This window comes from Colobus angolensis, unplaced genomic scaffold, assembly GCF_000951035.1.
Source record: "Colobus angolensis palliatus isolate OR3802 unplaced genomic scaffold, Cang.pa_1.0 Scaffold50, whole genome shotgun sequence".
Classification (NCBI taxonomy): domain Eukaryota; kingdom Metazoa; phylum Chordata; class Mammalia; order Primates; family Cercopithecidae; genus Colobus; species Colobus angolensis.
The window spans coordinates 1795050-1807849 of NW_012118488.1; the positions used below are offsets into that span (position 1 = coordinate 1795050).

The window sequence follows — 12800 nt, forward strand, 5'->3', positions numbered from 1 at the left end:
GAGTTTGAGACCAGCCTGGCCAACATGGTGAAACCCCATCTCTACTAAAAATACAAAAATTAGCGGGGCATGGTGGTGCATACCTGTAATCCTAGCTACTTGAGAGGCTGAGGCAGGAGAATCGCTTAAACCCAGGAGGCGGAGGTTGCAGTGAGCCGAGATCATGCCACTGCACTCCAGCCTGGGCACAGAGTGAGACTCCATCTCGGAAAAAAAAAAAAGAAAGAAAGAAAGAAAAAGGGGATAAGGTTGAATAAACTTTCTTAAAATGGTCAAATAGTAAATATTTTAAGTTTGGGGCCCATGTACTCTGTCTCTAACACTCAACTCTTCCAAAAGCAGTCATAGACAATATGTAAACAGACAGCAGAAGCTATGTACCAATAGAATTTTATAAAACACAGTGACTGGCCCTGCCATAATATGCCAACCCCTGTTCTAATCTAGTGGTTCTCAAGGTATGCCCCACCTCTACCCCAACCAGCAACATCAGCATCATTTGAGAGCTTGTTAGAAACCGAAATTTTGCTGGGTGTGGTGGCTCACGCCTGTAATCCCAACACTTTGGGAGGCCAAGGTGGGCAGCTCACTTGAGGTCAGGAATTCAAGACCAACCTGGCCAACATGGTGAAACGCCATCTCCAACTAAACTACAAAAATTAGCCAGGTGTGGTGGCACACACCTGTAGTCCCAGCTACTCAGGTGGCTGAGCCATGAGAAATTGCTTGAACCCAAGAGGCAGAGATTGCAGTGAGCCGAGATTGTGCCACTGCACTCCAGCACTCCGGCCTGGGCAACAGAGGAACTGTCTCAAAAAGAAAAAGAAAAAGAAATACAAATTCTCAGGCCCTGCCTAGACCTACTGAATCAGCAACTCTGGGATGGAGCCTAATAAATAGTGTTTTTTGTTTGTTTTGTTTTGTAGAGACCAGGTTTCACTATGTTACCAAGGCTGGTCACAAATAGTGTTTTAACAAGTCCTCCTGGTGATGCTGACGCATACTCAAGTTTGAAAACCACTGCTCTAACCACTGTTCTGACATCCTCTCCTATGATTTGAAGAGGAGACAAAAATGTTACACCATTCTCACAGCTCTCAGACAAGTTTCTCTTTCCCCCTCTCTTCCTGTTTACAGGTAATGCTACAGAGCACCCCACAGAAAACAAGGGAGGCACTCAAAAGCCCTGAGCCAAAGTGACCCTTTCATCCTCAACACAAGGGCCAAGACTAGAACTTCCCACTTTCAGCCATTCCCAAGACTGGGATGTGACCTCAGAAAAGGGTCCAGATAGAAGGCGGCTCTAACAGTCAGAGAGTATAGATATTTGCTGGGGTAAGAGGTCTTATTGCCAGCAGCCACAAAACCTAACTGTTAAGACCGGAGGCAGGCTTTGGAATCAAATGAAACTAGATTTTTTTTTTTTTTTTTTTGATAAGAGTCTCGCTCTGTAGCCCAGGCTGGAGTGCAGCGACGCGATCTCAGCTCACTGCAACCTCTGCCTCCTGGTGTAAGCGATTCTCATGCCTCAGCCTCCGGGGTAGCTGGGACTACAGGCACGTGCCACCACGCCCGGCTCATTTTTGTGTTTTTAGTAGAGTTGGAGTTTCACCATGTTGGCCAGGCTGGTCTCAAACTCTTGACCTCAGGTGATCCCTCCGCCTCAACCTCCCAAAGTGCTGGGATTACAGGCGCGAGCCACCGCGCCAAGCCGAAACTGGATTTTAATCTCTCTTCCGCCAATTACTAGCTGTGACCTTGGCCACCCAACTGGTCTGAACTTCAGTTGCTGCGTCTGTAAAGAGGAGATGCGAATGTCTTTCTCACAGGGTGCTTCAGATTTAAATGATCTAAAAGATTTAAATGAGCTAACACATATAAAAATAGTTATCACAGTGCCTGGCCTATATTGAGTGCTCGAATCCATTCATTAAACAAATATTTATTACAACCTTACTAACATCAAGCACCATGCCACCTGCTGGCTATGCTGAATTAACATGGTTCTGCCCTTGCGGAGTTTTAAGTTTAAACAAGCAACTGTTTAGTTTAAATGCAAAATTACAGATTGCGATGGGGCTAAGGAGTCAAGGGTAAACCTGAAGTGAAATTTGGGCTGAGACATTAAGATGCAGACATAATGCAAAGATCTGGGCGAGGAGTGGTCCAGGCAAAATAAACGCTGTAGACAGGCAACAGCTGGACGCTGTTGCTGTGATTACCAGAGTCTGGAGTCACAAGGAACTGCACGGGGCCAGCAATCTAGCTAGAGTCAGAGATTATGGGAAGAATCAGTAGTAGAGGAGGGCAGATGAGGACTAGAGAGCGGCGGCAAAACACGCCGTGAGGACCTGGGCCACTCCTTACCCGCCTGGGGCAGGAAACCCCCTCGCAGCAACCCAGCCACGGCCGCAGCCATCTCCACCGGAAGAATGGACGGAAGCCGAGTGGTGACGGAAAGGGCTAAGGATTGTGGGGTAGCGAACCCCGGGGCCGGAAGCAGTGGGCGTATCCGTCAGCTGTGGCTGTAACACGCATGCGCTAAGCCGGGCCAACGGATCCCGTCTTTACCGCCCAGCTCGGCGTCCAGTCTCTTAGCAACGACTCCGGCTTCCTAGGAACTGCTCCTTTCTCAACCATTCCTGCCCACTGCGCCCCAGCTTGCTGCCAGCAAAGCCCCTCCACACCCCTCAAACTCCAGACCCTTCACATCAATTTACTGTTATCTTCGACCTCACCCCAGCAATTTTCTCTGAATCAACCCCTTTTCCTCCTCTCCCAAGTCTCTGAGTTTCTCTCTCCTCCTGCCATCCTGGGTTCTGCCATCCTTAGGGGCCGCCCAGGCTGCTAGGCTCCTTTTCATTCCTCTCCCCTCTCAGACCAGCAGTCTTTTATTTTAGATCATGTCTGGAGGTGAGTAGGGAGCGGGGACGGTGGGTAGAGCTGTTGGAAAACAAAGGGGTAAGTCCTCCAAGGATGAGGAAATGTGACAGTTGGACTCATCTTTTCACAGCGAAGTCAGCCCAGGGTCCAGAGGAAGGGGGCGTCTGCATCACTGAAGCCCTTATCACTAAGCGGAACTTGACTTTCCCTGAGGATGAGGAACTGTCAGAAAAGATGTGAGTGCATGAGGGAGAAAAAGGGTGCTAGAAGGCTGAAACACTCAGGATGACCAGGCCCCTGAGCTGTACTGATTTGTCAAGTGATCTTTGTCTCTCTCTTTATTACTCCACACATCCAATCAGTGGTAATGCCCAGTTGATTTTCCCTTTTTAAAAATAATTCCGCTTCTTTTTCACCATCCTCACTCAACTGTCTTAGATAAGTCCGTGTTCACCTCTCTCCTATACTCCCAGCACTTTGGGAGACTGACGCAGCAGAATCGCTTGAGCCCAGGAGTTTGAGACCAGCCTGGGCAATAGAGTGAGAATCCTATCTCTAAAAATAAAAATAAATTAGCTGAGTATGGTGGTGCACACACACCTGTAGTCCTAGGTACTTGGGAGGCTGAGGCAGGAGGATCACTTGAGCCCAGGTACCTGTGGCTGCAGTAAGCTATGATCATGCCATTGCATGCCAGCCTGGGCAACAGGGTAAGACCCTATTTCTAAAACAAACACAAAATAAAGTATTTTTAATTACTTTTTAAGAGATGGGGTCTTGCTCTGTTGGCCAGACTGGTCTTGAACTCCTCAAACAATCCTCCTACTTCAGCCTCCTGAGTAGCCAAAGTGATCCTTTTAAATAACAAATCTAATCAGGCACTCACTGACAGAAACTTTCTTGGCTGTTACCTCCCAAATAAAATCCCGCTGCCTAAGCTTAAGTTGTCTTCTGCTTTTCAGCCTTCTTTCTGGCCACTTTCCACAAGTGTACAATTTCCCACACTGCGTACTCACACCTTAGTACCTTACTACTCAGAGTATGTGTAGGCGGGAGAGGGTGCAGGGGTAGGGCAGCAGCACTGGCATCACAGGGGGCTTGTTAGAAGTGGAGCATCTCAGCCCCTCCGCCCGATCTACTGAATTAGAGTCTGCATGGGCATATTGGAGTTTCGGAAGGGCTGTGTTAGCACATACTATTCCTTCTGCTTGAAATGCCTTCTCACCATATCCCCCTATCTTCATGGCTAATGCCTACTCATCTGTCACCTCCTCTAGGAAGCATTCCCTGATTCCTCCTACTCTGAACTTAGTGCACAGACTATGTACTCCCTTTGTCCCCTGTACTTGCTTCTGTTATCCACTTGTCATAGATGTTTGGCCTTCTTCTTCTTTCTTTCTTCTTCTTCCTCTTCTTTATTCTTTCTCCTTCTTCCCCTTCTTCCTCCTCCTTCTCCTTCTTCTTCATCCTTTCCCCTGTACTTGCCTCTGTTATCCACTTGTCATAGATGTTTCGCCTTCTTCCTCTTTTTTTTTTTTTTTTTTTTTGAGATGGAGTCTCACTCCGTTGTGCAGGTTGGAGTGTGGTGGCGCGATCTCGGCTCACTGCAACGTCTGCCTCCCGGGTTGAAGCAATTCTCCAGCCTCAGCCTCCTGAGTAGCTGGGACTACAGATGTGTGCCACCACACCCAGCTAATTTTTTTTGTATTTTTAGTAGAGATAGGATTTCACCATGTTAGCCAGGCTGATCTTGAACTCCTGACCTCAGGCAATCTGCCCGCCTCAACCTCCCAAAGTGCTGGGATTATAGGCGTGAGCCACCTCGCCCGGCCTCTTTTTTTTTTTTTTCTTTTAAATGACATAGGGTCTTGCTCTGTCACCCAGGCTGAAGTGCAGTAGCATAATCGTGGCACATTACAGCCTCGACCTCCTGGGCTCAAGCGATCCTCCTGCCTCGGCCTCCCAAAGTGCTGGGAGTACAGGGTGAGCCACCATGGTTAGCCTGCCCTGCTTCTTTAATAGTGGTGGGCAGAGACTCTGTCATTTGTCTCTAGTAGGCACTCAGCAAATGTTGTGGAATGAATGAATGGGTGGATGGAACAAGTGCTTTTTCCTCCATGAACCACTCAAAAGGAAGGTGAAGAAGGATCTTTCTGCAATGTCTCATCTCTGTCCTACCCCTGCCTCCACCATCCAAGCTGGCCAGAGGAAGGCTTCTCTTGCCTCTAAATCTCTCCAGGAACCATAAGCTGCCATCCTCCAGTTTCCCAGAGGGTCCTTACTCCTCTCTCTCACCTTTCCCAGTGCTAACGATAAAGATACAAGTCTGCAAGTCAAGACAATTTCATGATCTAGACACCACCTCAAGATGTCAAGAAGATGTTTCTCACATTTGATTAAAATCACTCAGCCAACTACCCCTCCTTGAAACCCCTTCCCTCCTCCCTCTCTCCCATCCTCCCTGCTAACAGACCACATGAGTGGTGCTCTAACACCACCCTTACTGACTCTTCTCCCAGGTTTCACACTCTTGATGAACTGCAGACTGTCCGCCTGGACCGGGAGGGGATTACTACTATCAGGAACTTAGAGGGCCTCAAGAATCTTCACAGCCTCTATCTGCAAGGGGTAACTTCTTTCTCCATCCTTCCCCTCCCCTTGACCCCTGTGGACCTAATCTGTCTCATCTGAAAGGAGCCAACCAGGTCATTTTGCCCATTCCCTGGTGTTCAGGCAGGCAGACCTTCAGTTAAACCATTCCCAGATGAATGACGTAGGGTCCTGAATTGAAAGACTAATTCCCCCAAAATAGATCCTGAACATGACCTGTGCTCCCTCCACTGTTCTTTAGGCACTTCTCTTGATCTAGAAGTTCTTCTTGGCATTTACTCTAAATCTTTCATGTTAAATAGCTTCAGCCCATTTCCTGTTTTGAAGAGGAAGAGGAAACTATGAAGATTCCTCTACATCATTCAGATCCTACTTGAAGGCTGTTTGGTGGTGGTGGTGGTTGGTTGATCTTCAGCCCTCCCCTGGTTGAATATTCCCAGCTCGCGGCTGGGCGCAGTGGTTCAAGCCTGTAATCCCAGCACTTTGGGAGGCTGAGACGGGCGGATCACGAGGTCAGGAGATCGAGACCATCCTGGCTAACACGGTGAAACCCCATCTCTACTAAAAAATACAGAAAACTAGCCGGGCGAGATAGCGGGCGCCTGTAGTCCCAGCTACTCGGGAGGCTGAGGCAGGAGAATGGCATAAACCCGGGAGGCAGAGCTTGCAGTGAGCTGAGATCCGGCCACTGCACTCCAGCCTGGGCGACAGAGCGAGACTCCGTCTCACAAAAAAAAAAAAAAAAAAAAAAATATTCCCAGCTTGCTTCGACTTTCCCCATAGAAACTTTACCCATCAAGTTCATGTATGCTTATTGTTCTCTCTGTGTATGCAAGCCACCGCCAAGGCCCTTTCCATTTTCCTGGTGGCTTCTTGGTTTCCTTTTCTGACTCCCAGGTCACTCTTTGGTTGTGGAATCAGAAGAGTATACTTAGTCAGGTTTAGATACCCCAGGTTTACACCCTTAACCATCCACCTGGAGAAAGAAAATCATCTTTCTTAAGGTAGTGACAACCTGTTCAAGGAGTGGGGTTATCATTCCCAAAGTGCCAGATCTCCAGCTGCAGGAGTAGACATGGTCTTGGGACTTTGTCCCTGTAAAGGGCCTCCCACCCATCTGATCTCAGCTTGGTTTCCCCACTTCGGTTTCTTCTTGCAGAATAAGATCCAGCAAATTGAGAACCTGGCTTGCGTCCCCTCCTTGCGGTACGTGGTGCCAGGGTTCAGGCAGGGGAAGAGGGGTCGAGGGACCCTAGCCACACCCCAAAGAACTGGTTCAGATTTCTCCAAGCCTGGGTCCTTTTCAGCCAAGGACCAGCAAGCCTAGCTCTACTCCCTCACCCCAGAAGGCCATGTGTCCCCACTGGTCATCAGCTGCCTAGCCCAGGGGCCCCAGTGTCAGGTGCCCTCCTCTTTTCCTCCAGCTGTTCCATGATTCAGCTCTGCCTCTCTGCCCCTTCCTTCCCCTACAGCTTCCTGTCTCTGGCAGGAAACCAAATCAGGCAGGTGGAAAACCTCCTCGACCTCCCATGCCTCCAGTTTCTGGACCTTTCTGAGAACCTGATAGAAACGCTGAAGCTGGGTAGGAACCCACTTGCCCTGGCTCACCAAACACATCCCCTGTGGGGCCTGCCCTCCCCTCTGCACCCATCTGCCTGTGCTTGCATTAGCCACACCCCCGCAGGTCCACACCTCATCCTCAGGGAGTTCAAGGGGTTGTGCCTAGAGGTAGTGGCTTTGGACTAGAAAGTGGGTATGAGAACCCCATTCCCATTGCTTCATGGCCTTTTGGCTAAGATCAAGTGAGAACCCCATTTCCTCTCTCTTTGCTGTGTGCAGATGAGTTCCCCCAGAGCCTTCTCATCCTCAAGCTGTCTGGCAATAGCTGCACCAACCAGGATGGCTACCGGTAAGGAGGGGAGGGTGAGAAGAAAGGTCTGGTTGAGCTCCACCTGCTAACTCAGCCCAGGCCCCTCTCAGCCTGCAATCCTGGGGTTACTATCCGTGGCACCTTCTCCCCAACCTCCTACCTAGCTCATGAGCCACCACCCTTCCAGGTGTGGGTGCTGTGGTGCATGTCTTTGCATCCTCCACGCCAGGGTGCCCTCCTAGGTAACCTCTGCGCCTTCTGCTCTGCAGTGAGCTGGTGATAGAAGCCCTGCCACTTCTCTTGGACCTGGATGGGCAGCCTGTGATGGAGCGCTGGATTTCGGATGAGGAGGATGAAGCTTCAAGCGATGAGGAGTTCCCAGAGCTGAGTGGCCCATTCTGCTCAGAACGAGGTGACCCTGCTTTCCAAGGCCTTCAGCTTCCCCAGAGCCCACCTCTGCCCTGTGGGACACGAGGGAAGCTAAGATGGCAGTGGCGTCTGGGGAGGGGAGCCCCAAGTTCGGATCAACATCTGGGCCAGAGTAAGGTATCAGTTCAGGACCCCAGCCTCAGGCTGCTTCCCAAGAGGGATGGCAGGGGCCAGCCAGAGACTTCCCTGAGCTCAGGGACCCTCCTGCTGAGCCCAGGGCTCCACCCACCCTGCACCCTCTACGCCCTGGCCTCTCACAGGCTTCCTCAAGGAGCTGGAGCAGGAGCTGGGCAGGCACAGGGAGCACCGGCAACAGGCGGCCCTGACACAGCACCTGCTGAGGATGGAGATGCAGCCCACCCTCACCAACCTGCCCTTGCTACCTGGGGTGCCCATGGCTGGGGACAGCAGCCCTTCTGCCACTCCTGGGCAAGGGGAGGAGATAGTCCCTGAGGCCGTCTCCTCACCCCAGGCCTCCTCTCCCACCAAGAAACCATGCAGTCTGATTCCCAGGGGCCGCCAAAACTCTCTATGGGGAAGGAAGGGGGTCCGAGCAGCCACAGCCCCCAAGGCCTCTGGCTGAGGCCCCCAGCACAACCAAAACTATGGCCAAGAGAAGCAAGAAATGATTCTCTGTCAACCTTTCTCTATAAGTGGAGTGGACCCACTTCTCAGACCAATGACCTGTGTCAGGAGTTCATCCCCGGTAAAGTGTCTCTAGGCCCTGAATATGCTTTTCGTGTTACTTGGGGATATCTCAGGGGAAGCAACCAGTGAAAGCTCCAGGAAACAAAATATAGAGCACAGTGAGCCACCTGATTCTGAAGAGCGAGTTTGGAATCTTTCGGGAGCTACCCACAGGGCAGGCATGCCTCAGGCCCCCCGCTGGCTTCCTGGCTCCCACGTGGGCAAGAAGCAGGCACCACCTCATAGAGGATGCCATCTCACTGCCACCCCTAGGGAGTGCCCTTCCCCAGTCCAAGCCAAGGACCAAGGAGCTGTGGTCCTAGTTGTCCCCAGCAGCAGCCAGCTCCTGTCCCCTCCCTGTCCTCCTGCCTAGTCCCCATCACTCAACCACTCAGGAATGAGTATACAACCACAGGCCCCGCAGCCAGCCCACAGCTGCCTTTGGGCCTCATTTGGCTCTCCCACCCCCACTGAACGTGGGATAAAGTTCACTGAAGAGAAAATAAAGCACATTTATTAAGGCAAAGGCCAAGCTGGCCGCTCAGAACATGGCCAAGGAGCATGAAGGGATTGCTCCAACTTCACCACCACTCAGGGCAGTTGGTCCAAGGGGTTCTGGGCCCACCCCAGGCCAGCAGAAGCTATGAAGCTTATGCATAAGCCTGGCTCTCCCTCTTCACGAAGGCCTGGAAGAGGCTGCCCAGCTCCTGGAGGGGTGGGGCCCACTCATTGGCCAGCAGCCTGTGTGTGGCCTTGAGGCCTTCCTGCTCCAGATCCCGCTGTTTCTGCTGGAGCTGCTGCCCTCGATCCTGCCCCAAGGGAAAGCTGAGATGAGTCTGTCCAGGACAGGCTTCCCACCAGGTGAAGGGGGACTGTGTACCACCTCACACAAGCAGGAGAAACGAGAGACCCCCCAACATTCCCCAAAGGCAGTTGCTGGCTTTGAAGGAAGGAACTCCTCTCCCCAGCTCTGGAATCTCTTCCACTCCCAGTTTCCCTCATATTTCCAGAGTCCCACTGGGAGTGGGAGGTCTGTCATCCCCTCAGGTAGCCCCTACTCCCTGGGGGATACCTGATCACTCTCCATCAGCCCCAGGGCTGCCTGGTGTCCACGATAGAGGGTGTGCCGGCGATCTACCCGAGTCTGAAATCGGGGCAGGGTCCGAACAGGGTCCTGTGCTCCAAAAGTGGGGGATAGCACCTGGGGGGCCTGGGCCACCCCCACCCCAAAGATGAAAGGTTTGAACACAGACCTAAAAGGGTACGGATGGAAGGACGGAGATATATCAGATCCTCTCTTCTCCCCAGCCTTCCCCACCCTCCTCCTTCCCACCTGGATGGGTCTGGCGTGGCGGTAAGAAAGTGCACGCAGGGCTGTGTGGGATCCTGGGGCAGGACAGACACCATGCTGGCCGTGGTGCAAAAGCCTCCCGAGTCCATGCAGATACCACTCTCCTTGTCCCTGAGGATGCCCATCATCACCTCTGCTGTGATGCCCCCTGCCAAAGAGTAGAGGGGGAAGCTGTGGGAGGGGAGAGTGGGTAGCACTGCTGTGGCCCTCCTGGCCCCCAGCCCCCTCCACCGCTCACTAACCTTGCCATTGCCGCAGCAGCTCCCGCCCTGCCCGGAAGCGGGCCTTGGCAGCCTCCATTCGCACAGGCTGCTGGGTCAGGGAGAAGACCTGAGCAAAGTCAAAGGTACCCTGCCCCTCCCACCAGCCCTTGGCCTGGGCATGAGTCCGCAGCTCCGGATGTTGGACCGAGATGTCCGTGCCAATGCTCAGCTGGTTGGAGATGTTGCGGGCCCCCGCTGTAGAGATGGGGGAGCCGTTCATTTACCATTGAGTATCTATTCTATGCCAGGCACTGGGCGAGATGCTGAGAACATGGTGGAAAAGAGAACAACCTACCCTCATGGAGCCTACAGTGTGGTGGGGGAGGCAGAAAAAATAGTCGCAGAGATAAATATAAGCATGCAACTGTGTTGAATGCAATGAAAAAGAAGTACCTGCTTGCATATAAGCAGGAAACCTGACCACCCAGGGAAGTCCAGGAAGGCTTCCGAGAGGAAGCCGCAGGCTGTAGCACAAGGAAGACTTAACCGAGTGGAGGGGAGGAGAGTTCCCAAGTGAGCTCATCTCCCATCTCCCTGAATGTCCCAACAGGCTTGCACCTGGATCGGGCCCCTACCATCTCTCCCACTTCCCAAGGCTGGCAGAAAGGGAATGCCTCACCCTGGATCCTCTGTGCAGCCCAGAGTCTCCCAGCTGTCTCCAGCACCCATGCCTCAGTGCGGTCAGCCAGCAGGAAGGTGCTATGGTAGGAGAATGGCACAGGGTCCTCCAGGCAGCTGCCCCCCTGCCCATAGCGCTCCAGTAAGCCTGTGATCACATGCAAGGCCTCCTGGGCAGAGCTGCTCCGTTCCAAAGCCAGCCTGGCAAGAGAGAGGGCCAAGGGACAGAAGGGTGACAGAGGGGTCAATGGCTGGTGGCAGAAGCTCCAGGGGACAGAAGAGGCCTGGAGAGGTTTGGTGATAGGCCCAAGTAACACAGCAAATCTGCTGGCACTGATCGTATCAAACACAATTACGCCAGTGGCATGCAATGCTCTCGTTCCATGTGCTATGCTTTGAGGGTTCCATGAAAAGGCCTGAAACACAGTTTCAGAGAGAAAAGTGTCCTGAGCCCCCAACCTCTCTCCACCCAGAGCTGCTCCATCCACTATTACTGGTTTTATAAATCGGGACTCTACGTGAGATTTCAACTGAAAATAAATAACCACTGCTCTATTTCTGGGCCAGGAGAGGCCCAAAGGTGGCTGCTGTTGCAACCTTCCTCACGAGGGCACGAGGGCAAAGTCTGCAGAGAGGAGGAGGCCCCTGTGAACCAGGCTGGGGGAGGGATGGATGGGCCCAGGTCAAAACTCAGCCCCCAGATTTCTGGTGTTTCAGGCAGATGAGGAAAGGCAGGGTCTGCACCTGAGCAGGTCCATGCCCAGCAGGGCTTCCCCCTCCCCAACTGGCTCCTTCGTCCACACAGCCTCGTTGCCAATGCAGACACCATGCTCGTTGGCGCCCATCTCAGCCCCCCATAGCCAAGAAGGACGGCTCAGAATCACAGCATGCGTCTTCGACACCTGTTCCACTTCAATGTATGTGCACTGGAGGTGAGGGAGGAGAAAGGAAGTGTCCACTCAGAGAGGGGCGGCCCCTCGAATGCTGGCACTCTGCCAATCACCTTATAGATCCCTTTGAGGAATGTCTCATTCCCATTTTACAGAAGAGGAAACTGAGGTAGACTGAGGCTACATAATGGGCTCAGGTCCAGGTTGGTAGACTTAAAGCTCATGCTCTTCAACTACTTCTGGCAGCCTCCCAGGTGTGGAGAGCAGGGAAAAAGGTCTTAGAACAAATGCAGAGATCTGTCACACCTCCCAGCACCCCATAAGGCCTAACCCACCTGGAGCCGGCTCCCAGGAGTGTGAGAGCCTGCGGGGACAAACACCACCTCCTGCACCTCGTCCCGGGGTCGGTCCGAGTTCTTGGCAAAAATCACAGCTGGGATGGCTGAGGCCGGGGGCACGGAGACAAAGCAGTCGCAGGAACACGGAGAGTCAGGGCTCGACGACGCCATCTGGGGAGAGGCGGGCCTCTCCATAAACCTGGCCACAGCTCAGCCCGGGGGAGCCGCCTACCCCCACAAGTGTAAACGACGCGCAGGGAAGACACCGCCGTGGCTCCTGGACGCTCGGCGCACACACCATGCACGGGTGTGCGGGAGCAGAGGTGCCCACCCTCTCCCCGGCTCCAGGCTTGGGAGTCCGCAGGCCGGCACTCCGAGGGTCCCGCCCCCACTGGGAGTTCCGGCCCTTGGGAGCAGTCGTGGGACCGTCACCCTCGCTACCCCACCAAGAGTCCCGCGGCCCTGCGCATGTCCAGATACCCGACCCTCTTCTATCCAACCCTTCTCTCACCCCCAATACTGTATTCCCCTCACTCTCTCTCCCTCCAAGACCCCAGCTCGGTCCCGGGTGCTGCCACCTCCGCTTCTGGCCAGGACCGCCCCACTGGGCGGAGACTCCCAGGAGACCTGGAAGGCCTTCGGCCTGCGGGTTGGAGCCGGAACGGAGCGTGCAGCTCCGCCATTTTCCACCAGGGCGCGCGCCTGCGCCACTTCCCAGAGCGGAGCGGTCTTGCGAGTCACACCTGGCTTCCTGTCCTACCCGGGCGCCCATTTCTGGCCTGACAAAGGTTGCTAACCCCACGGAGTCACTGCGGGGAGCTGGAGCTAGGGGTGGAAAGGATCCCGCGTGAAAAGGGAGAC

General features: G+C 53.4%; 3 protein-coding genes across 3 annotated transcripts in view; 1 reads left to right on the forward strand and 2 right to left on the reverse strand.

Moving 5' to 3' along the window:
• Nucleotides 1-2419, reverse strand: part of MRPL10 (mitochondrial ribosomal protein L10) — a 7331-nt gene extending 4912 nt beyond the window's left edge. The window contains exon 1 of the mRNA XM_011960013.1: nucleotides 2368-2419. Within this exon, the coding sequence (XP_011815403.1) occupies nucleotides 2368-2419 (52 nt within the window). The remainder of the gene's footprint in view (nucleotides 1-2367) is intronic.
• A 70-nt stretch (nucleotides 2420-2489) lies between these two features.
• Nucleotides 2490-8999, forward strand: LRRC46 (leucine rich repeat containing 46). The gene is made up of 8 exons (XM_011959845.1): nucleotides 2490-2913; nucleotides 3014-3119; nucleotides 5403-5511; nucleotides 6653-6699; nucleotides 6966-7075; nucleotides 7333-7402; nucleotides 7633-7775; nucleotides 8053-8999. The coding sequence occupies exons 1-8, from the start codon at nucleotides 2904-2906 to the stop codon at nucleotides 8373-8375; spliced, it is 918 nt and encodes a 305-aa protein (XP_011815235.1). The 5' UTR covers nucleotides 2490-2903; the 3' UTR covers nucleotides 8376-8999.
• Nucleotides 8978-12596, reverse strand: SCRN2 (secernin 2). The gene is made up of 8 exons (XM_011959844.1): nucleotides 12474-12596; nucleotides 11937-12110; nucleotides 11456-11637; nucleotides 10713-10912; nucleotides 10073-10288; nucleotides 9813-9978; nucleotides 9552-9732; nucleotides 8978-9288 (listed from the first exon to the last, which is right to left on the reverse strand). Exons 2-8 carry the CDS (start codon nucleotides 12108-12110, stop codon nucleotides 9130-9132), a joined length of 1278 nt encoding a protein of 425 aa, XP_011815234.1. The 5' UTR covers nucleotides 12474-12596; the 3' UTR covers nucleotides 8978-9129.
• Between the last annotated feature and the right edge of the window lie 204 nt (nucleotides 12597-12800).